At 35.5% G+C, this 22,675-nt stretch overlaps 1 protein-coding gene and 1 non-coding gene across 12 annotated transcripts in view; both read right to left on the minus strand.

Moving 5' to 3' along the window:
• Positions 1-202: 202 nt before the first annotated feature.
• Positions 203-22,675, minus strand: part of FAM184A (family with sequence similarity 184 member A) — a 124,004-nt gene continuing 101,531 nt past the window's right edge. For 2 of the 11 annotated variants that reach the window (XM_025925662.2, XM_086707695.1), the window contains 8 exons: positions 21,160-21,313; positions 17,014-17,141; positions 15,371-15,555; positions 14,800-14,946; positions 7,492-7,609; positions 4,776-4,880; positions 2,113-2,315; positions 203-550 (listed from right to left, as the gene is read on the minus strand). In XM_025925662.2, coding sequence (XP_025781447.1) covers positions 469-550; positions 2,113-2,315; positions 4,776-4,880; positions 7,492-7,609; positions 14,800-14,946; positions 15,371-15,555; positions 17,014-17,141; positions 21,160-21,313 — 1,122 coding nt within the window. In that variant the 3' untranslated portion in view covers positions 203-468. Of the gene's footprint in view, positions 1,281-2,112; positions 2,754-4,775; positions 4,881-7,491; positions 7,610-14,799; positions 14,947-15,370; positions 15,556-17,013; positions 17,142-21,159; positions 21,314-22,675 lie in introns of those variants that run through there. The other 9 variants (XM_086707696.1, XM_086707694.1, XR_015251505.1 and 6 more) reach the window with 8 other exon arrangements.
• LOC112863045 (U6 spliceosomal RNA) lies at positions 5,344-5,450 on the minus strand. Its single transcript, XR_003223865.1, has one exon. It is a non-coding gene; the product is annotated as a U6 spliceosomal RNA (small nuclear RNA).

Below are 22,675 nucleotides of genomic sequence, written 5' to 3' on the forward strand. Positions count from 1 at the left end.
ACACAGTTTATATTATACATGGTAATGGAACAAATGAGTAGATTTACCTATCCTGATTTTGTTTTGATTATTGAAGTCAAATAATTTGATATTTTGTTATTATGCAGGAAAACTTTTTTCAGAAAACACTTTTTGGGTAAGTCTTACCTAGAATTAAAAAATACTTAAAAACTCAAACTTACTAGAAAAAAATGAAAAGCACTGTTTGTTCTAATAAAATTTATTATGCAGTAATTACAAAGGTTAAAGACTCCTCCATCTCAAATAAAAATAACTGTTATAATTACACACATAATATAGTAGAGTGATTCCAGTAAATATCACAGGAAATAGTGTATTTGCAAATTGGAGAGACAAATACTTTCTCATTCACAGTGTCTGACATAGGAAAGCCTGTTCACATAATGGTCTGTATAAGGTCATGCTCTTAGGAACAGTCCACACAGAGCTGTTGCCAACACTACTCTTTCAGAACGTGAAGTACCGGGCAAACCACTCCTGGCGCTGGGGATCGGGAGAAGCCACCGGGGAAGCTTCGCTCTGAGGAGGACTGAATTCATAAAAAAAGAGAGACATGTAACCCAGCATTAAGCTGTTTTGCAAAACGAAGGGAAAAGCACAAAAAAACACCAGTGTAGATGACCACAAGTGGTTCCCTGCATTAGATGTGTTTTGTAGACCCCTCTACACTAGATTGGGTTCTCCACTCCATGAGAGTGTGAGAGTGCATCAGCAGCTCAGATGAAGTCAGTTAAGGAGGAGCCACATCAAAACAATTACAAAAAATTACAAAAAACCCCCAAAATCCAGACAGTTGAGAAAAATAATGTCACCTTCTTTGAATAAAGAAAATTCAGGAGGAATTGTGAGAAATAAGAATAAGATAACATTCCTCTTTTTCAGCACCTTTTCTTCTAGCTAATTAAAATTTCAGAATCTGACAGAAGCATTTGGTTTTTACAGATGTGTCCTCAAATATAACTAACTTAAGTAACTAAGCCATGGTACAGTATTTTTACTACATGTATATTTATATTGAACTATCATAATTCCATAAGCAAATACTCTAGGGGGAAAGGAGTACCATTCAGAAGCCAGTTTCCCCTCCATCTTCAAAGTTCAAATTTATACTTAATTCTAACTAAAGAGTCTTTGGGCTAGTTGAGAAAATAAAAGAATCCCTACCGTCTTTGGGGGAAATTACAAGGCACGCAACAATGTGTAATGGAAACTCCAGTAGTCATGTTCCTTGAGCTCATGCACATGCATCTTACTGATACCTGAACATACCCATGCACAAGGGAAAATAAGCAACACAAAATATTTAGCAGGAGACACATTCAAAACGTATTTGACTATTTTCATTCTTGCTATTTTTTCTCTTTAAAACAATTTGTCATTAACTATGTAATCACTTACCCTAGAAAAAGATAGTCTACCTGTAAGGCTATTACTGGTGACACAGCTGAGATTTAGTAGGAATAAGTTAAACAGTAAATTTAAAGCAGCACAGAATCAGTAATAGTAAGGTAAACATTTACCAAAAACCAGTACTTTCTGACTTTATTTAATGGATAAACAATTGGGTTTCATTCAAATTCTCCTTGTGAATGCATTTAATCAAGTCCGAGTTTAACTTAAAATTGGAACGTCAATGGTAAAAATTTTTTTTTATTTTTTGCTTACGTAGATCATGAAGTTCCCAGAGCTTACGTATATTTTATTTTGGCAGTAAGCATATATATTTGTAAATAAGCCTGGCAAACAAGACAGTGAAAAAATGTAACAGAAATAAAAAATAATTTAAAGTTCTGTAATAAAGATGATTAGTGAAAAAATTGGCTACAATACTCAAAATGAAGCAATTATCCATAAATATTAAGAATTAGCACTTCTTTCAGTATATAGAAAAACTGACAAATTTTAAAAAATCTTAAGAGCCAAAAAAGAAGTTCTCTAGAGAAGTGATAAATATATTTTGAAAAGATTTCACAGTAATATGTTTTTTTCCCTAGGCTGTCCTTAAAGTAGTGAATTTCTGCAATGTAAGAAGGTAAATTTCTCAGGTTAAAAAAGAAAAGAAAAAAAAATCATTGGTGAGACGGGGCTCACCTCAAAAATGTCTTGGGCTCTTTAGGTGGCACTGGCTGTGGAAGTGGTTTGCTGCTGTTGAACTCGGTATCGTGGACTGGAGAATTAGGAATGGGAGCCAGGCGGTTAGGATGTCCGTTGCCCACTCCACCAGATTCCAGAGCACTTAGATTGGGAACACTCACAAACCTGTTTGTTGGTGATTTATCATTCTTCTTCTTTTGCTGCATTAAAAATAATACATGTGAGGATAGTCCCTGTATAAGGACAAATGAGAAAATAGGAATAGTGGAAGATATAAATTTGGCATGGAAAATTTTCGGAAGCTTTACATTAAATTGGGATGTTAAAATGAAACAGTGCCACCCAAAGTGTGGTCTGGGGATCCTTGGAGGTGTTCTTTATCTACATGGAATCCTCACAGACAGACATGCTCCTGGGCCAGAAAAGAATGAGGATTGGTGTTCATAGGGAGGGGAGGAGATGGAAAGAATGCCAAAGGGTAAAGAATACTGTGAGGAAATGGGGAAGGAGCAGGTCGTGAAGATACCACAAGGCTAAACGGATTTGGGCTCAAATTAGGAGAAGAAGGTATAAAGTTAAACAGTTTTAAAGAGATGTCCGTGAACTTTAGCCTTCTGTCAAAGGGAGGCAGTCCTTGTCTGGAAAAAAGAGGAAGTGAAAAAATACTTGGCACAGTAGTTTGAGACATATTCCACATTCCCACTTAAGACCCAAAGCTGCCTTACAAGAGAAAATTAAGTCTGCATAATTAAATCTCATTTCCCAGTTGGTAGTATCACTAATTGGCTCATAATCTTTTAAAAGCATTTAAAGGATATAAAACAAAAGTGATCCATCTTTTTTTATTTTCTAGTTGGTCTTTAAAATCAGATAGCAAGAGGAATATAATCAGAGTATCAAAACCTATCAGTTTACAAATCATTAACTTAAGTCTCTATTTTATTCGCACTCATCTTGCTGTGCAGAATAAAAATTCACAAGTTGCAAGATATTTTTAATACTCCCATCTTTTACTAAATGTGTACTAGTTAAATTTATGAAATATTTTTCTGCAAAATGATTTGAGTGTTTTAAAAAAAAAGCCTAATTGGCCTTTTTCCTTTATTTACAAAGTAATATACTTGCTATCTACAGATTGTCCTCTGTCATATTCTGTCAGTCATGGAGTCTCTGACAAAGAGTCTTTAGCATAACTGAAAAAAGAAAGGATATCTTCTAGAATCACAATATTAGTGAAAGGTGAAGTCATTCAAAAATTAACAAAGATGTATTGTGTGCATTTTCTTGTTCTGGTCACCAGAGGGCATTAAATAAACCCATTTAAGGTTACTATTTGAAGAAAAAAAAATATTGTTATTATAAAAGTGTTATTGGTGTTATTATAAAAGTATTATTATAAAGTTCTACGGTAATGGTTTTATAGCTAAAACTGTAATTCCGCAAAATATATTAGAAATATTTTCCTTTTTATTATCTTGTTTCAGCAAGTCTCATAATCTTGCTCTCTAATTAAAAGCTTATTTCATCCTAAATTATGGACTTAAAAACTGTAACTATATTAATTCATTCACCAATTATTTACTGAGAACCTTCAATGTGCCAGGCAGTATTTTAGGCTCTGAAGCTATATGCCTCCCTACTTTAGTCATTCTGTTTCATAAAACATTTAAGTCACTCTATGTTAAAGGTTTAAGTTTAAAGTTTGGAGCACTTTAACTTGTGAAGGAAGGATAGAATCCCATGTTCTTAACAGAGAAGTTCTTATGAGCTTTGAAAGCAAAAGTTTCTGGCTAAGGGCCTAATAGAAATTAGGCATGATGGGCAAATTAATTAAATCTGAATCAAAAGACAGCTTTACCACTAGTACTTTATTTCTATTACTGATGTCTTCCAGAAGATATAGAAGTTCCTGTGAAGCCAATATAATTATTTATTCTTATTTGCTTTATTCACTTACCTGTGGTAGCTTATAGAATATGTGATGAAGTTTGCAACTGAACAAGTATTTATTGATTACCTACTATACCCAAAGCACTATGAGGGGAGCCATAGGAAGCTGGGGTACAAAGATGTGTAAGACTTAGCCATGTCCATCTCATTTGTCTACAAGGCTCTTCTATCTGTCCTAAGAGAGTAACAAAGATGGCCCCAAAAATGGGTCATCTTCAATTTTAATTGTCATGAGAGGTCCTAAGACTGAGAGAAGTAAAGCCTTTTTCCAAAGACTGGTAGGCAACAAAATACATGTCCAATGCAACGTCCATTAAGATGGCAGGACTTAGGCTTTACGTTAGGGAGACCTGTTGTGTATACAGGGCTGGAGTACCTTTAGGATCCCACAGAGAATAGTGAACACCAAGAAAATGACAAGAAATTATCCTGAGGAGATTTAAAAGTTAGTTTTCTTTGGAGATATGAAAAACAGAATGGTAGAAAACAAGGGTTTATAATTAATAAAATGTTTTAAGGAATAAGAATTCTCAACAAAAATATTAGCCTCGTTCAGTGAAAATGTATACATAAAGAATTCATAGATTTTAGTCCTAAATATTAAATTGAAAACATTGTTTGTAAGCTTTATCCTATGCTGCTCTAAATATTAAAATTTTTTAAGCAAGTTTTAAACTACATCCCTATTTTATGGTGTTTACAGCACATACCTTAGTCAATGGATTAATAACACCAACAGAAGGGCTTGAGTTAAACATTTTGTTGAAGTTAGTTTCTCGATTGACTAATTCCAGCTGATAAAATTTATTATCCTCCTATGCAAAAGAATTATAAACGTCACTTAGACATTTTCTATTGAAAATTTAAAACTGTAATGTATAAATGCCATTCCATTCAAAATTTAATATAAAACCTGAAGATTTATACACCTTGTTCATCAAAGATTAAAAAAAATTTTTTTAATGTTTATTTTTGAGAGAGAGAGCGAGCGAGGATGAGCAGGGGAGGGGCAGGAGAGAGGGAGGCACAGAATCCGAAGCAGGCTCCAGGCTCTGAGCTGTCAGCACAGAGCCCCACGTGAGGCTCACTCACAAACCGTGAGATTGTGACCTGAGCCAAAGTTGGACGCTTAACCGATTTGGCTACCCAGGCGCCCCAAAGGTTTCTAAATCTGATTGCCAGTGTCTTAAGGACTGCTGGTGGGATGGTTATCAAAACCTTCCAATACCCTATGCTTTGAGACTCTTCTCTACCCTTTATTTTTTTTTAATTTTTTTTTAAAATATGGAACGCTTCACGAATTTGCGTGTCATCCTTGTGCAGGGGCCATGCTAATCTTCTCTGTATCGTTCCAATTTTAGTATATGTGCTGCCGAAGTGAGCACCTTCTGTACCCTTTAATAACTTTTCCCTTCAAGATTGGATCGAAATGGTTTCCTTGGTCCCATCTCTATTCCAAACTGCTGGCTGTGCAGTTTGAACATGCTTAACTTACATTCATGGAGTTGTGTGCATGGTTTTGTTGTTTCTATAAAGGTGATACTGATACAGCATTATCTTCAGTACTGCAAATACATTTCATCTTGCTTAATCTCCTCTCTGAAACCTCAATGTTCAGTTGACTTTTGAATAATACAGGTTTGAACTGTGTGGGTACATTTACACACTGATTTTTTTTTTTTTTATAAATACAGTACAGTACTGTAAATGTATTTTCATAGTGACATTTTTCTTTCTAGCTTACTTTATTGTAAGAATACAGTAATAATACATATACAAAATAAGTGTTAACTGACTTTGGTATCAGCAGGGCTTCCAGTCAACAGTAGTCTATTAGTAATTCAGTTTTGGGGGAATCCAGTTATGTGTGGATTTTCAACTGTGCACAGAGTTGGTGTCCCTAACCCCTGCATTATTCAAGGGTCAGCTGTATTACAGCAGTGGTAATCACTGACCAGAGAAACAGTGACCTACATAGAGATAAATCTTTGCCTTTCGTGTGATCAGTATATGTCAACTGAACAACTAAACTTTAGGAAATAAATACATGAGTGTGAAATGCAGGACTGTGCTCTACTAGAACTAGATTCTTCATTCCCTTCTTAGTTACCACTACCTTTTGTATCATTAATCTCAGCCCACGTGCTTCAGAGTCCACAGAATCAGGGTATAGTGGAAAGCGTGTAGAACAACCCTTAGCTGGATTCCTAGTCTGTCACCAACTAGGTGTTGCTTTGAGTTTGTTTTATTCTTTGAAGTCTGATACCTATCCTGTTATGAGGATAAAATACAACTATATCTGTGACGTATGCTAAGAACTGGAAAAGCTGTTTCTACCATGGATGAAATATACTTAATATATTTGCTAATAACTTCATGTGTGGAATGTAATGTAATCAAAGCAATCTATGAGGGCTGTGCTCATGTTCACAATGCCTGGGAAATCTTGCCAATGTCTGCTCCTGGCTCCATAATGAACCCCAATCTATGACCTGCTGCTTTTGGCAGGAACTTCTAGTCCCAGCCAACAGGATAGCTTTCCTAGATGCTAACATAGATAAGTTGAAGAAAAAGGACTTCAGAAATAAATGCTTCTAGGCTCTCTTTTCATGCTAATGTCCACAGTTTTCAGTTGAGGAGATCAGTGAGCCAATAGAGTGATTAGCATTCTATTTTTAGTTTTACTCTGAAAGATTTTTCTTTTTTAGTGATAGTAAAAAACATTACTTTAATTATGGATCAGAAGACTCTAAAATGTTTCATGAATTATGAAACATTTGTGTATTTCTTATTCTTGAGGAATAATAGCTTCAATGAAGGCAGTCTATTTATTGTTAAATCTGTATTTTCTTCTCTGATGGACTGGTCAGAGACCCTAACACCTCAGTTTGGACCGAGACTCTCAAGAGAGAGCCTGAAGCCTTTCTTAGAACCCTAACAAAATGGAACCCTTTTCCCATGGAATATCCCTTTGGATCAGGGTAAGTTAACATGACTAACTGGAAGTATACGGTACAGGATGATGCATGCATGTGTTGACTCTTCTTTCCTATCCAACTCTAATTCTACATGAACAATATGTATATTGTTCATATAGTATATTAGCTGTACATTGTATATAACTTCAAAAGTATATTAACTGTACATTGGCAATGACATATTATTTAAACATATGTCCTAAAAAAGACTCTTAAAAAAATACTGAAAAGAAGCACAATCCCTTTACCCTAATACCAAATTTAAAATTTTTAATTACTTTGTATTTCTTAATTCATGAACATTTTAATAAACTTTCAATCACAATGCATATAGTTTATACTTTCAATTTTCACTTAGCATTACTTAATACTTTTCCATGTTTTGCAAACCCACAGTCTATTGATTACTAACATGGTTACAACCTCCCCCTCCCCCCGCAAATCTTACAATTAGTTTCTTTATGACTTGGTCTCTTTCTGTAAGCATGGCTTTTAATTCTGTAATCATCTGTATATCTTCTGGTTTTGATTCTCTCATTAGATATTTTTCTTCCATTTCTTCTAGTCTGAAAACAAGAAACCTTTAGTTCATTGATAGGACTCAGACACATCCTTTTTAATACCTGCAGTTTTCAAAATAGTCCAGCTGAACACATACAAAATTTAAAACCAAACTTTTTTCCTTAAAACTTTTCAGATAACATGGTTGCCTCAATAGCTTATTAAAGCTATTAAAGCTAAGATAGCTTATTAAATAGCCTTATTAAAGGCTCTACAGGGTAGATGATGTTTATTAAAGACTTTGCAGGTTACTTTTGGAAGAATTCACTCATTGTAAGTCATTCAACAGTGTGTGGGGATGAGGTGAGGTAAGTTCTGTAGAAGAAATGATATATTGAATAATACCTCTAAATACAGGTTTGATGCTGGAATTGCAGGCTCACTATCAGGAGAACTTACCAAAATTATACTCCTGTGTGATGACATAAGGATTGGTAACATATCGAAAAGGGACAAGGGACAAGAAAAGATACAGAGGAAAGGGAAACAAAGGACACATATAATAACATCATTCTTTTTCGGTTTATGGGAAACTCAATTTAAAAATTCTGTATTATCAGCTAATACATTACACTGTAAAAAAAGTACATCAGATAATTTCATTTTTCCCTTTTTCTGCCCTGAATGAGACGAGAAGGCAACAGGACTGAATGCCACTGAAGACTCCAGGATAGAGGCCACCCTTTATGAGCAGAGGCTCCATAGACCATGCAGGGTCCAAAAATATAGGACAAGGCAGAATGAAGAGGATGCAAATGGAAACTGCTACAGAAGAAGTACTTTCAATTTTAGAAAATTTAAATAGAACGACTTAAAAATTCACTCCTTTGAAAATAAAAGGATAGAAATTAAGCTCAATAAAATCATGGTGGATGAAGACACACAGAAAAACTTATTCACTCAACAAATACTGAATAACTTCTAGACAATCTGTCTTCTAGGATTCTGTGATCTACTCCCACCCCCTAATTCTAAAGGGGTACAAGAATCTCTGTGTACTTTAGGAATTTTAGCAAACTCCTACACTAACTCACTCCAAGCTAAAGTTCTAATCTAGAGGGTTTAGGGAGGTGTGTGGGTGAAGGGAAGTGTGGGGTTAGGAAGGGGCAGTCTCAGAATCAGTTGGTCTTTGTCAGTTCAGTTTGAGGTTAGTTTCACTGTCTTTACTTTTGTTCTTTTGTGACCATGCAGACTGAGTGAAAGATGTGATTTCACTGGGCTCACATAAAGGGACTTGCATTTTATAGTGATACAGTGTTTTAAGGGCAACAGTTTTAAGAAGCTTGAGAAACAATAATCCAGTCAAGGAAAAAGGCATTGGGTTTAATACTGGAGTAGCCACAAGATGTCACTGTAGAACTTTATCATTAAACACAAAATACAAGATTTTTGAATTGCTTCCTGCAGCTAAACAAGAATACTTGGCAGTAAATGATCACTAAAAAACTCAATTTAACACCTTATTTAAAACTATTATGGAAAAAAAAAAACCCAAAACAGAACAAAATTAAAAAAAATAAAACTATTATGTCTATTGTTTTAGTTCTAGTACAATGAGAAGTTAAGGAAAAGTAAGTCTAAATCACTTACAACCCATGACCCATCTTTTTTGCTCTGAGCCTCAATTCTAGTGTAAGTTCTCATTTAGGTAAAGCATGCTTTACCTACAAAACTGTCATCAGTTAATCCTCTCCACAAAATGACTTTCTCTCTCTCTCTCTCTCACACACACACACCTTTTAAAAGATACCTGGATATTAAAGGGAAAAAATAATTGATTAAATTGAAGAAACCATTTATATAAATATAAATGGGAAAGCATTAAAGGAGAGAACAAGTAAAATGATCTAGATTTAACTTGCAAATATATTTCCAGAATTACCAAGTCTTTCAAAATCCTAACAGGAAGAACCCTTGGTATTACTCTGATCCATTTCAAGCCAACGCTGGTCAACAATCTCTTTCTTCAGTTGCCCCTGTGAACTCTAGGCCAGCACTGCTTCCTAAAGACTAGGTGTGAACAACTGGTGGTACAGGAAATGATCTTAGTTTTATTCTCCTTTAATCTTTCTGGTCACAAGAAGGAAACAAGTCACAGTTTTGTTCTATGTATCTTAAATGGCCCTTTATAACATATGCTTATTACCCTACTTCATACCACTTGGGCAGGCCTGCAGCATCAGATAGTAGCTAGGATCTAATAACATTGTTGTATTTTCACAGAATTTACATTTGTATAATTACAGCCTAGCTTCTATTTATTTATTTACTTATTTTTAAAGTTTATTTATTTTGAGAGAGAGAGAGAGAAAGAGACAGCATGAGGGGGGGAGGGCCAAACAGCTCTGCACTGTCACAGCATGGAGCCCAATGTGGGGCTCAAACTCAAGAACCCACAAGAATGGTAAGGATGCTTGACCAAGTGAGCCATCCAGGTGCCCCAGCCTAACTTCTATTTAGAAAAATGGATACAGGGGCGCCTAGGTGGCTCAGTTGGTTGAGCATCCAACTTCAGCTCAGGTCATGGTTTGTGGGTTCAAGCCCCCTGTCGGGCTCTGTGCTGACAGCTCAGAGCCTGGAGCCTGCTTCTGATTCTATGTCTCCCCCTCTCTCTGCCCCTCCCCTGCTCACACTCTGTCTCTCAAAAATAAACGTTTAAAAAAAAAAAAATGGATATGATTTTTCAGTAGTGATAATGGTTTTACTGCAGAAATAATCAAGTTTTCCTGTTAAATTTTTTAAGTTATAATAAGTCAATTAAAAATATGAAAACCGTATCAAAGGTAGCTGGTAGCCAGAAATGACCAAATTCTGAAAGGTTAATAAAGCCTGGGAAACACTGCCTTGAGGGGAAATGTACAAGTTTGTATAGTCTTTTACTCAAAATACAGATTCACATTAAAAGTAATACTGAGAACAGAAGACTATGGGGGAGGAGAAGGGGGAAAAAAAAGTTAAGGGAGACAGCCAAACCATAAGAGACTCTTAAAAACTGAGAATAAACTGAGGGTTGATGGGGGGGGGGGGGGGGGGAGGGTGGGTGATGGGCATTGAGGAGGGCACCTGTTGGGAGGAGCACTGGTTGTATGGAAACCAATTTGACAATAAATTTCATATTAAAAAAAATTTTTAAAATTAAAAAAAGTAATACTAGAGAAAACATACTAGAAGAAAGTAATACTAGAAGTAAAACATATATAATTACTAATTAGGTCACTGTTGGATTCTCCCCAGGCATGCATGCCCTGATTTCTTTTGGCTCTGGGAATATATAGGTCAATGTCTAGGGTTCATGAACAACACAAACCAAAAATATGAATACATAAAAAAGCTGTATAAAACATATAAAAAACTTTTCAAGGTGGCAGTACTCCTATGCTTTATAAAAATAATTGACAAAGTCAGCAAATTGAGATTATAGGCCAAACAGTATTGGCACACATATATTTTAGAATTTTAACTATATAAAAATAAACTCTATTATACCATCCTTCTCTACAGTTTAAGGAAAGGAAATACAATAATTGAAGAAGTTTAATGTTGAACCTTTCTTTCCCCATAATTTATGGGCACAGACTACTATCTCCTTACCTCACAAAACTTATGAACACAACCTGAATGGTAATTTAAAAATCAAACAACAACAACAAAAGATGATTAGAGTAGTATAGATAAAAGAACTCTTTTATCAACAACTTTTAAAGAGTGGTAATTCCAATATGGTGGAGTGTTTTTTCAATTAGGGATTACTTACCTACTTAAAGGCCCCATACAGAAAACTCAATGCTTCCCCCAAGAAGAAACGCCTTTTGTTTCAGTACAGTGAGAAGTTAATGTAAACTAGACAATCAATAATAATCTCTGAACTCCCCTTTTTGCATAAGAAAGATGTCATGACCCCACCCACGTTCTATATAGATTGATTTGGCTTAAAGTTCTTTAAAACAGCCATTCTCTCATTTGTTCCTAAAACAAACAAAAACTATGACATATTAGACACAAGGGTTTTACTACTATCCCACTCAGGAAAATAAAATAGTTTCTATACAGTATCAGAAAATCTAAGACTTGAGTACCTAGCACTAGAGAGGGGGTTTTCTAGTAATCATTCCATAACTACAGAACTCATCACCATTTCTACAATGTTTAGAGGGTACCTTTCCATTCTTTAAATTTCCATTCCCCTCTTCCCTGAAGTCCAAACAGGGTTTGGGGCAGGAACAGAAATAAAACTTCCAGCTGCTCGAGAGGCCCTTCCACTTCAGGCTTCAGCCTGACCCATAATGCTGCAGCCCTTCCACTACCACCCACTTCTATGATTCCACAGGGCTTTTCCAATTTCAAAGACTTAAAGTTAGCATGCAGTTGATTAGGAACTTCAGTAAGGTGTCCATAGTCCTTTGCAACAGGCTAAGAATAGTTCAAATGCTGTGTCCCCCCAGCTCCTTAACCTGGAATGCAGTCTCCCTGCTCATCACCACTGATGAAGGCATTCAGCAGATCCAAGCACGCTGCATTTAAGGATATGGGGCAGAAATATCTCAATTGTCTAAAATTGTGCTTTCCAGGGGTGCCTGGGTGGCTCAGTTGGTTAATTGTCTGACTTTGGCTCAGGTCATGATGATCTTGCGATTTGTGAGTTCGAGCATCGCATCGGGCTCTGTGTCAACAGCTGAAAGCCTGAAGCCTGCTTCGGATCCTGTGTTTCCCTCTGTCTCTATCCCTCCCCTGCTTGCAAACTCTGTCTGTCTCTGTCTCTCTCAAAAAAACAAAAACAAGAAACTGTGCTTTCCCAATATGGTAGCCACTAGTCCATACGTGGCTATTTATATTTATATTAATTAAAATGAAATTAAAAATTCAATTCCTTGGTGGCACTAGCCACAATTCAAATGGTCAACAGCCATTGTGGCTAGTAACAACTGTACTGGGCAGAGCAGATACAGGACATTTTCGTTATCATAGAAAAATCTGGGCAGCCCTGGTCTAAATACATTTATTTGAGTGTGTGTTTGGTTTCAACTAAAAGAGTAAATACCTAAACTAGAGACTAATTGTATGATAGCAGTTTTCTGGTGGAAAAAGAAATACAGTTGGTTAACATGGATCTAGCTGAAGTCTAAAACAAGTGGTAGATCTAGAAAAGCAGATCAAATATTTGACTCATGAGTAATACTAATTCAATTAAAAATTACCATAATTAGCAAAACAAAGTTATTTACTATCTACTGAAAATTCCTAATGTGTAAAACCATATAAAACAGAATAAAGTAGAAATAAATCTTTAATCTTTGTAAATTAACATTCCTAAGGAGACAGGACACATGGATAGACACAGGTTATTTTTGTGAGCATGTTTTTTCAGACTGTGAAGAGGGAGATACCAGGATTTCAGTCTCTGCTCAATGAGTAACACTGAGGCCAGGAGAAGGGAAAGCCAAGAGTGGGGTTTACTGTAACTAATTTTTGCAAAATGCCTAAGGTGATGGATGCACTCTTCTACATGGAAGATACCTGAGCTCTTACTGTAGCTCAAAAGGATTTAAATATTACCTCCAAAACCAGGAAACACCAGAAATCATCGTGACTGGAAAAATGATCTCACAGGTCTCCTCATCATTTCAAGTATAACTTCATAATGTGATAAATGTTAGAATTCTCAAAAAATGCATTCAGGAAACATTCAAGTGCCTACTAATGCGAAAATCCTGTGTGTCCATTGCAGAGTACTTCACTTGAGAAGCCACCACTGAAGTAAATACCAACAACTGGGGTCTGTTTTTTGTTTCAGCTGAAGTGAATGTGGTTGTATATGTTACATATATGTAACAAAAGCAACTATGAAGCTTAATCAGTTAAATGAATAAAATGTGAGGAGATATTTAGATGGGGATAGGTAATCAGGTAGTAACAACAGATTATTCTAGACTGTAGAGGAAACGTAACAGAATCTCAGAAGGAAACTGTCAGTGTGGTGGACACAGGTGGATAAGGCACAGTGACACTAGGAGTTTAAGTTTCACTTTGAGACTAAGGTTAACGGGATTAGTCACTATTTTGACTTTACTGAACTATGTGGAGATATTTACATATTTTTATTCAGCATTTTAAATTGACTGGAAGAAGATAGACTAAAGGTGAATAAACCATTTGCAGCAGCAGCAGTTTAGAGTAGATTAATTAATTCTAAAATAATTTAAGTTGGACCAGGGTTTAGGGCACAGAGATGGAGTGAATGTTATTTGCACATTGGCTATAAGAGTTTAGAAATGTGGAGAAAAGAGAAAAGCTATTAAATACTTTTTTTTTTTTTTTTTTTTTAAATTTTTTTTTTTCAACGTTTTATTTTATTTTTGGGACAGAGAGAGACAGAGCATGAACGGGGGAGGGGCAGAGAGAGAGGGAGACACAGAATCGGAAACAGGCTCCAGGCTCCGAGCCATCAGCCCAGAGCCTGACGCGGGGCTCGAACTCCCGGACCGTGAGATCGTGACCTGGCTGAAGTCGGACGCTTAACCGACTGCGCCACCCAGGCGCCCCTAAATACTTTCTTAAAACATTAGGCAACAGTGATAAATCTTGGTTTTAACAATACTGGAGTTACTATGTATGAGTAGTAACTATCTGTGATGTTTAACTTGCACTAATTTTTCAAATCAATATTAAATGTTTGTATGAATTCCAACAATCTCTCTGTAGAGTATATTTTTATAGTTTTTGCTCTTCCCCACCTCCAATACCCTATAATCCACTCTCTAGATGGAAGTACTGTCATTAAAATTCTGTATTTGTTTTTCAAGATTTTTTGATATTTGTATATAAAATATGTATTATTAGTTTATGTATAGGATCATAATATTCCTTTTGGCCACAATATGCCCTTTGTATTTAATATTATATAATGGACATCTTTGGAGTTTTCACCATGGCATGTCGGTTCAAGATCCTGAGGGACAGGCTTTAGGCAAGGACTGTCCTAGCAGAACCAGAACAGTGGCAGCTGAGAAACATTCAATTGCCTTATTCTCGTTAAATAAAATATCATACTGCAATTACCATCTGGAATATAGCACTTATGTTTTCTTTTTTAAGTATCCCTTAATTAGATTTAAAAAGAATAGCTAATCTGAGGTTAGACACAGTCTCCTCAGTTTACGTCCCACATATGAATTTTCTTTAATATAATATGACTTACGACACTTGTAAAGCTGCATTTATTTCCTTGAGTAGCTCGTTAGTCTTATTAAAATCTGCCCGCATGATATTTTTCTCTCTGAGGTGGTCTGCTGTCATGACATCCAGCTCTTTTTCAAGTCTCTTGTTTAAATCTTGTTCATGCAACCTGTTTATTTTTGGTTAAGAAAATGTTATTCTGAAATCAAGCTTTCAAAACTTTCTATATTCTACAGATTTGAAATGGTTTTATGTATAATATAGAGAAAATTAATGGAAATAGCCTAAAATAACTTACTTTGCTCCTATCTTTGAGTTTGTTAAAGTTGTCTCCTTTAATGCTTTTTAAATTACATTTTATAAAGCTTTTAGTTAATTGTATAGTTTCCAAAGTTAATGAGTACATACATATTATTCAAAATACCAACATTTTATCTATGTTCTAAATTACAGCCATCAACAAATAAAGGAGTGGTCTTCAATATCTACGAGAAGGCAGTCTAGTCATAAAAATAAGCATGTATTGCTAACTACTATTATAGCAGTCTTTCAGGTAACACTGTATATTCTGTCTGTTGTGATTAATGACATACCTCATCTGTTGGTTAGATTCACTTCGTATTCTGAGAATTTCTTTCCCCTTAAATTCCAATTCTTTAGTTAGGGCACTTATATTTTCATGAAGGTGCTGTACCTCCTTATCCAAGTCTGAGATGTGATGCTCTCTGTGCCTTAATTCCTCTTGTAGATCTGTTATTCTACACATATGTTCCTTACTCTGCAAAATACAAATAATTATTTTTTAAAGTAAGTTCTATGCGGAACTTGGACTCACAACCCCGAGATCAAGAATTGCATGCTCTACCAACTCGGCCAGCCAGGTACCCCTACAAATAATTCTTAAACGTATTCTAATATTTGCTTTCTGCATTTATCTAAAGGAAAGAAAACGACATACTGGAATGTCAAATGTAATGACACTGCTTCGAAAGCAAACTGCTGAAAAAAATCTAAAGGCTCTTCTTTTTCCATATATATATGAAGTGTTTATATGGATACAGTTTATATGGATAATATCAGGGTGACAAGAGGCCCAAAAGACCATAAAATGCAATTTCCCACACATTTTACAGACAAGGAAACCAATACCCAAGAGATACCTGTTCAAGGAGGATGTATATGAATGGCAGAGCTCAAATTAGAATGCAGGGCTCCTACATACTCACCAAGTTATATGGGCTTACAGTAAAATGCTAGCACCACTGTCCTTTAATCTAAAAATTCTCTGCATCTAGGGAGGCCATCCCAACACACACATATCATATGGTTTAGAAAGCAGACTTTGTCTGCTTTGTGCTGATCTAACAGTTACCTTGTCTGAAAGATAAGCTCCCTTCCATATTCCTAGAAGTCACTGTTTTTCACAATGTCTACTAGATATTGTCAATTTCAGTGTCAGCATAGTTGACGATAGAACTTCCCTCCATGATTATAAGGTGGCTCATTTAAAACTTCATAGCAATGAAGAGAAAATTTGAGCTGATCATTTAACAAAGCTAAAGACTAACAAAGTAAAAGTCTTAAGTCTAAAAAATAATGGACTTCATTACACTATGCCTAGAAATCCCTCCACCTGGATAGACATATATTCAAGATCATAAATTCTCTAATTAAAGGAAGTACACTTCATTAAAGAGTGAAGTTTAAAAAGCATAAATATTACCTGTGCTAGAGTGGTATGGAAATATTTTTTTTTTTTTTTTTGAGGACCTACTACTTCCATAGCTATGCTATCCAGCATGACTACTTAAATTCAAGTTTAAATGATTTAAAATTAAACAAAATTGAAAATCCTGGTCCTTGGTCACACTAGACATATTTGGCCCATGTGGCCAGTGACTACCACAGTAGATAGCAGATACAGAAGAGGTCCGCCTATAGACAATGCTGTTTTATGGTATTCTGTCTTTACTCTTTATGTTATTCATATTTCATTGATCGCTTTCTCAGGATGCAAGTAAAATTCAATATATTCAATTAAAAAGTCATAAAATGTAATTTTATGACCAATATAATAAGTCAAATTACCTTATTTCCCTTTAAAAATAAAGCTCTTCAATATAGGTAGTAAATAGTAACTAATGTAAATACTAGTTATTACAAAATTTTCAGAAAATTGTGAACATTCAGATCTATCCACATTTAAGGAATCATCCCATAACATGTTCTTCTTTACCTGTCTTCTGCTAATATCTAGGCTTCGTTCTAATTCCATTTTAGCAGCTGCCAATTCTTGATGATGACTGTGCCGTAACAAATCAATTGCAGCCGCATGTTGATGGTTTAGTTCTGATCGTAAGGAAGCTGGAATCCGAGGGAAAAAAGAGCTTTAGTATATTGAAAAATATTACTGATACTTTACGTAAAAATTATAAAAGTCACAGAATATTGTTTTTAAAATTAGGACACTTGTATATGCCCATTAAAATATCATAGACTGTCATAGAATGTCATGAATTTAAAGGTCATCCAGCTTTGATAAGAACAAGAAAATTTTCATCTGCTCAACAGATCAAGGAATTTCCATATATGCTTTGAGTTTGGCAGTAAGGTGCTAATGGAAATGAAATATTTTTAACTTTTCTCATTCACTACTGGAATAACATCATTTTAGAGCTGAATAATACCACAACATATATTCATTTAGGAAGCAACTTCCCACCCAGGTAAGAATTCTTCCACAATATTTCTGAAAGATGTTAAACACTGGCTGGTGAGTGCTCTTAGTGATTTGTAAATCATCATTTTTATTTGAATTTGAGATTATTTGATACAATCCACATTTACTGAATGTCTGGTACTATACTAAGGGAGAACAAAATATGACCCTGTTCTAATAACTGCATAGGCAACAGGGAAAGGCATCATGCCAGGGAATTAAGTGGAATATCAGAAATGAATATTAGTTATGAGGAAAGCATAGCAGTGGAAGCACCGTTTCCTAGGAGAAGGAAATTAGGAATGCTATCACAAAGGAACTGTCACAGGGCCTCAGTCTATAGCACTGATTAGGGGTTCTCCAAGTGGAGAAAGAGAAAAGCATAAATGAGAAAGGGATAAGATATGCAAAAGCAGAGAGAACCTAATTTATCAGGTAAACTATAGGAAGATGGTGTGGCAGATGCCCACAGAACATGTGGTCATACTGGAAAGAAAATGGAGCCCAGTCTGAGAAAGTTGTAGCATAAAATGCTTTTAAATTTATGTTTAGGTTCATGGTTCTCAGTCTGGGATATGTGTGGCAGTATATCTGAGGGACTTTTAGCGTATACAATATCATCATCTGAAACATGAACTGTACTTAAAGATTTAGGGGAAAGTCATTACTTTCATGTTAATACAAAGGAGATGTGAGTAAAATGCAAATTATATATTCTAAAGCTAAAACATAAGATGACTTCAAAGAAATGCTGTGCTTGTAGCTAGTCAATTTAGGCTCTTCCTGAGGCCTCCACATAGGGCATAAGTTTAGTCTCCCCTGGTATGAAGGGCGGCTTCAGTGGAAAAACTTGACAGGCAGTGAGGTGGTATATGGGAATCAGTGAAGGATTTAAAGTTGGGAAGTTACATGGTGAGATTTGAGTCTTACACAGATTAGCCAGACTGGAGTCTGAAGGATGAACTGAAGGAACAAAGATCAGCGAGAAGGTTATGACAATAACCCAGGTGAAAAATGATATGACTATGAAAAGTGGAGGAAATAACAGAATGTGGAAGCAAAAGAAAATAAGTTCTCCTAGCTTCCTGGTTTGGGCAACTGGGTAAACAGTGACAGTCTTAGTTAAAATGGAAGGTACAGGAATGGCAATACACTTTGGGCTTGAGAAAGATGGTAAGCTAATATTTAAAAATATAGAATATAACTTACAATATCTAACTTTCTAATATGCAATAAGAAATAGAAATCTAATTCACAAGGAAAGGAGTTCGGTCTCGAAATACATATTTGGAGTCACTAGCACAATAGACAGTAGTTGGAGCCATAGCTGTGAATCCAATCAACCGGGAAAAGCCTGAAGACTGAAAAACAGACCAAAAGGCTGGGGACTAAAGATTGGGAAACAGCCATATTTAACAGATGCATAGAAAACAGGAGCAGCAAGTGAAGATTCTTAAAAAGCAGAGGTCAGAATGCAGTGCGGTGAGTATACGATCATGGAGACCAATGGGAAAAGAAGATTCAAGAAGGTCAAAGAGGTCAAATGATGCAGACAGAGCAAATATGATGAGAGCTAGTGAGAATATATGAATTTGGAATTTCATAGTTCAATGGTGACTTCAGGGACAGTAATTTCAATAGTATAAGGGGTGCAAAATGTAGACCTGAAGGATCCTGACAAAGGACTGGTACCTAGAATACATGAAGAACTCCCAAAACTCAACAGTAAAAATACAAACAATCCAGTTAGAAAAGATATACAGATGGCAAATGAATACCTGAAAACATGTTCAACATAAGTAGCCATTAGAGAAGTGCAAAGTAAAATTCACAATGAGGTAATACCACACTCCTATCTGAATGGCTAAAATACAAAACAGTGACATCAAATGCTGGTAAGGATGTGAAAGAAACTGTCACTCATTCATTGCTGGTGAGAATGTGAAAAGGTACAGCCACTCTGGAAAACAGTTTCTTAACTAAACCTACAATCATCATATGATCCAGCAACTCTACTCCTAGGCATTTATCTCAGAGAAATGAAAGCTTACTCTTACACAAAACTGAAAACACCAGATGTCCTTCAATGGGTAAAGAATAACAATTGTCCTTCAGCAATAAAAAGGGACAAACTATTGATACATACGACAACCTGGATGAATCTCCAGAGAATTATGCTGAGTGAAAAAAAAAACAATCACCAAAAGGTGATATGTTATTCCATTTATAACATTTTTTAAACGACAAAATAATAGAAATGGATAACAGATTAATGGTTACCAGGCATCAAAGGTGGGGAGGAAAGGGAAGTAGGTGTTGCTATAAATGGGATCCTCATGGTAATGGGAGTGTTCTGTCTTGACAGTATCAATGTCAGTATCCTGGTTGTGATATGAACTACAGTTTTGAAAGATGTTACCACTGGGGGAAACTGTCTAAAGTGTTCAGAGGATCTCTCTGTATTATTTCTTACAAGCTCATATGAATCTATAACTATCTCAAAATAAAAAAGTTTAATTAAAATCACAAAAAGTCCTTTTGTCAACAAAGAGGTATTTAATCAAGTTTCAATGGACTAAACAATAGTGCTAACACTTGGCCTGTTTCTACTTCTTTTCATACAGTTGTGGAAAGTCTGTGCTTCCCTTGGGCCAGAATTCTCCAGAGGCTACCTCTGCATTGGACTGTATGCTCCTTGTATGTAAAGACAGAGCAGCAGTTCACTTTTTAGTTCTCCTTGCTCAGCAGTTTCTGTAGCATGTAAACAGGTATTCCACAAATGTTTGATAAACATTCTCACGATGATTTTCACCCTGGCTATTGCAGTGTCTTGTCACAGAGGAAGAGGAGAGAACTATGACGACCTGGCCTAGGGCTCCCAGCAATAATAGAGATGATGTATTGGGTCAAATGGCTTTGCCTTTGAGGCCCAAAGTATTCACAACACTTTGGTCTTCTCTGTTTCCAATTCCTACTTAGAAAGCATATGCCACTGAAATGTGACAACATACAATAAAAACTTATATTAAGAGATTTTAGGGAAAAAAACAAACAGAAGGAAAATGAGATGGTAGGAATAAAGTTACCAAACAACACCAAACCCTCCCACCCCCAAACTCTTTAAATACCTATGCAGTATTTCTTCAAAACTCAACTGATCTCTTCATAAGAAGGGTAGTGATTTGAACACTTCAAAGATTAAAATCCCAATAAAAAATATCTGAAAAATACCTAAGCAAAAAGTCAGACCTAAAGAGTTTTCTCATACAAACAAAATCCTGAAGTGGGAAAAACAAAAACAGAAACAAAAACAAACAACCCATATGACTATCATGTCTAAGGACGTGTGGCTCCATACTTATCTACTCCTTTCGGTCACTGGAAAGTCAGGGCAACTCCATTTAGTCTCTTAATAGGTGGAAGCCCCAGTGAGTGCTGCTTACATAGCCAGAGTACGGAGAAAGGTGAGGGGACCTCACTTCATTGTGTTCTATCCATTCTACTCCTCCATACTCACCTCTTCATCTGATAACTTCAAATATGCAAAACACTTAGATACTCATTTTGGTGTGTCAAAAATTAAAAATAAAACTTTGTCATTTCATGTTGAATTTTAAAGAAGATACAAATAAATATGACAAGATTATAATCCTTTCAAAATACCAAGCATAGCCTTTCCTTCATCTTCTAATTCAAACCGAAGAGTCTGAAGTTCCTGTTCCATTTCTATCCGGAAGCCCTCCATTGACTCTCTATGTGCATCTTTTAATGACTGAAGCTCTGCAGAATGTTTTTGTTGTAAATGATTTTCAAGAGCCTAAAACAGGAGAAATGTATTCAATTTATTATGTTAGAATACAGGAAAGAAAATGAAAGCAAAATAAAAAATTGTGGGGGGAGGCAAAAAATAAATAAATTACTAAAACTCAGTTATTTAAGAAAAACAAGGCATTTTTAATTCATCTTCAAGGATATTTTATATATAAGATAACAACCATTAGAAACTAAATTAAAAGGGTCACTTCAGTAGAACAATCCTTATGAAACCAGTTGATCCAATGTATTGTGTTTAAATTGGGATGTCAGCCCTTTACCTAAGGTAGTTTTCCACTAAAGTCATTTTCTGAAGTTGTTGAGGGGTGTAAGGCACCTAAATGAACAAATATTTCTTCGGTGTGCACAAACTTAGGAAGAGAGGAGGAGGGCATTAACAAGAAAAGATCTCCTTCTGATCAGGAAAAGACAGATGACAGATGGCTTTTACAACTCAAACCTTATCAAATATTTTGTAATGACTTTCTACAGGCATTTGGGAACAGAAGAAAATCTGTGAGAGTAGGGAACTGGAAAAGTAAACAAACCTCTCACATGATTAGTTCTACAAGCCTAACCAGAGAAAATAGACTACATATATGTGGCTAAAACTAAGAGAAGTTATGTGGCCACGGGAGAAAAACAGAGCTCAGCGTACCTCAAGGATACAGACTGAACTGACAAGAAGGGTTTTTCTTACCATAATCTGTAACATGAAAGGTTTCTGAGAAAGATACCATGTTGTAACTAGGGCTATATTTCCCTAGCCATTACTCTAAAATCCTGTTTTTATAAGTTAATATTTGGTTACTTATGCTCACTGTTTCTCAAGTGTTTTATTTCTGAAAAATAAAGCACAGGTTTCTTTAAATATAGTAAAATATGGAACTTTTAATCTAGACAACTTTAGTTACTTAGGTAGCTTAGCTACCTAGTGATGCACAACTTTTGAAAAATGATTAACGTTCTAAAGAGACTGAATGTGTAAAATTAAAGTACTGATACAAGAGGTTATATGTTATTCTCATTCACAAATGATACCAACAAAAAAGATTATTTAACAATCAGGTCTAATTGTGTGTGTGTGTGTGTGTGTGTGTGTGTGCGCGCGCGCGCGCGCATGCACCTTTGTTAAGGTACAGATAACATACAGTATTAGGTTCAGATACAACATACTGATTCAACATTTATGAACACTATGAAATAGTCACCAGAAGTGTAATCACCATCTATCACCATACAAAGTTATTATAATATTACTGACTATATTGCTATATTGCTTATATTGTACTTTACTACATCTCCAGGTCTTCTTTTATAATTGGAAGTTTGTACCCCTTAATCCCCATCACCTACTTTGCTCATT

Source organism: Puma concolor, chromosome B2 (assembly GCF_028749965.1).
Source record: "Puma concolor isolate L17-30 chromosome B2, mPumCon1.1.hap2, whole genome shotgun sequence".
In the NCBI taxonomy this organism is placed as follows: domain Eukaryota; kingdom Metazoa; phylum Chordata; class Mammalia; order Carnivora; family Felidae; genus Puma; species Puma concolor.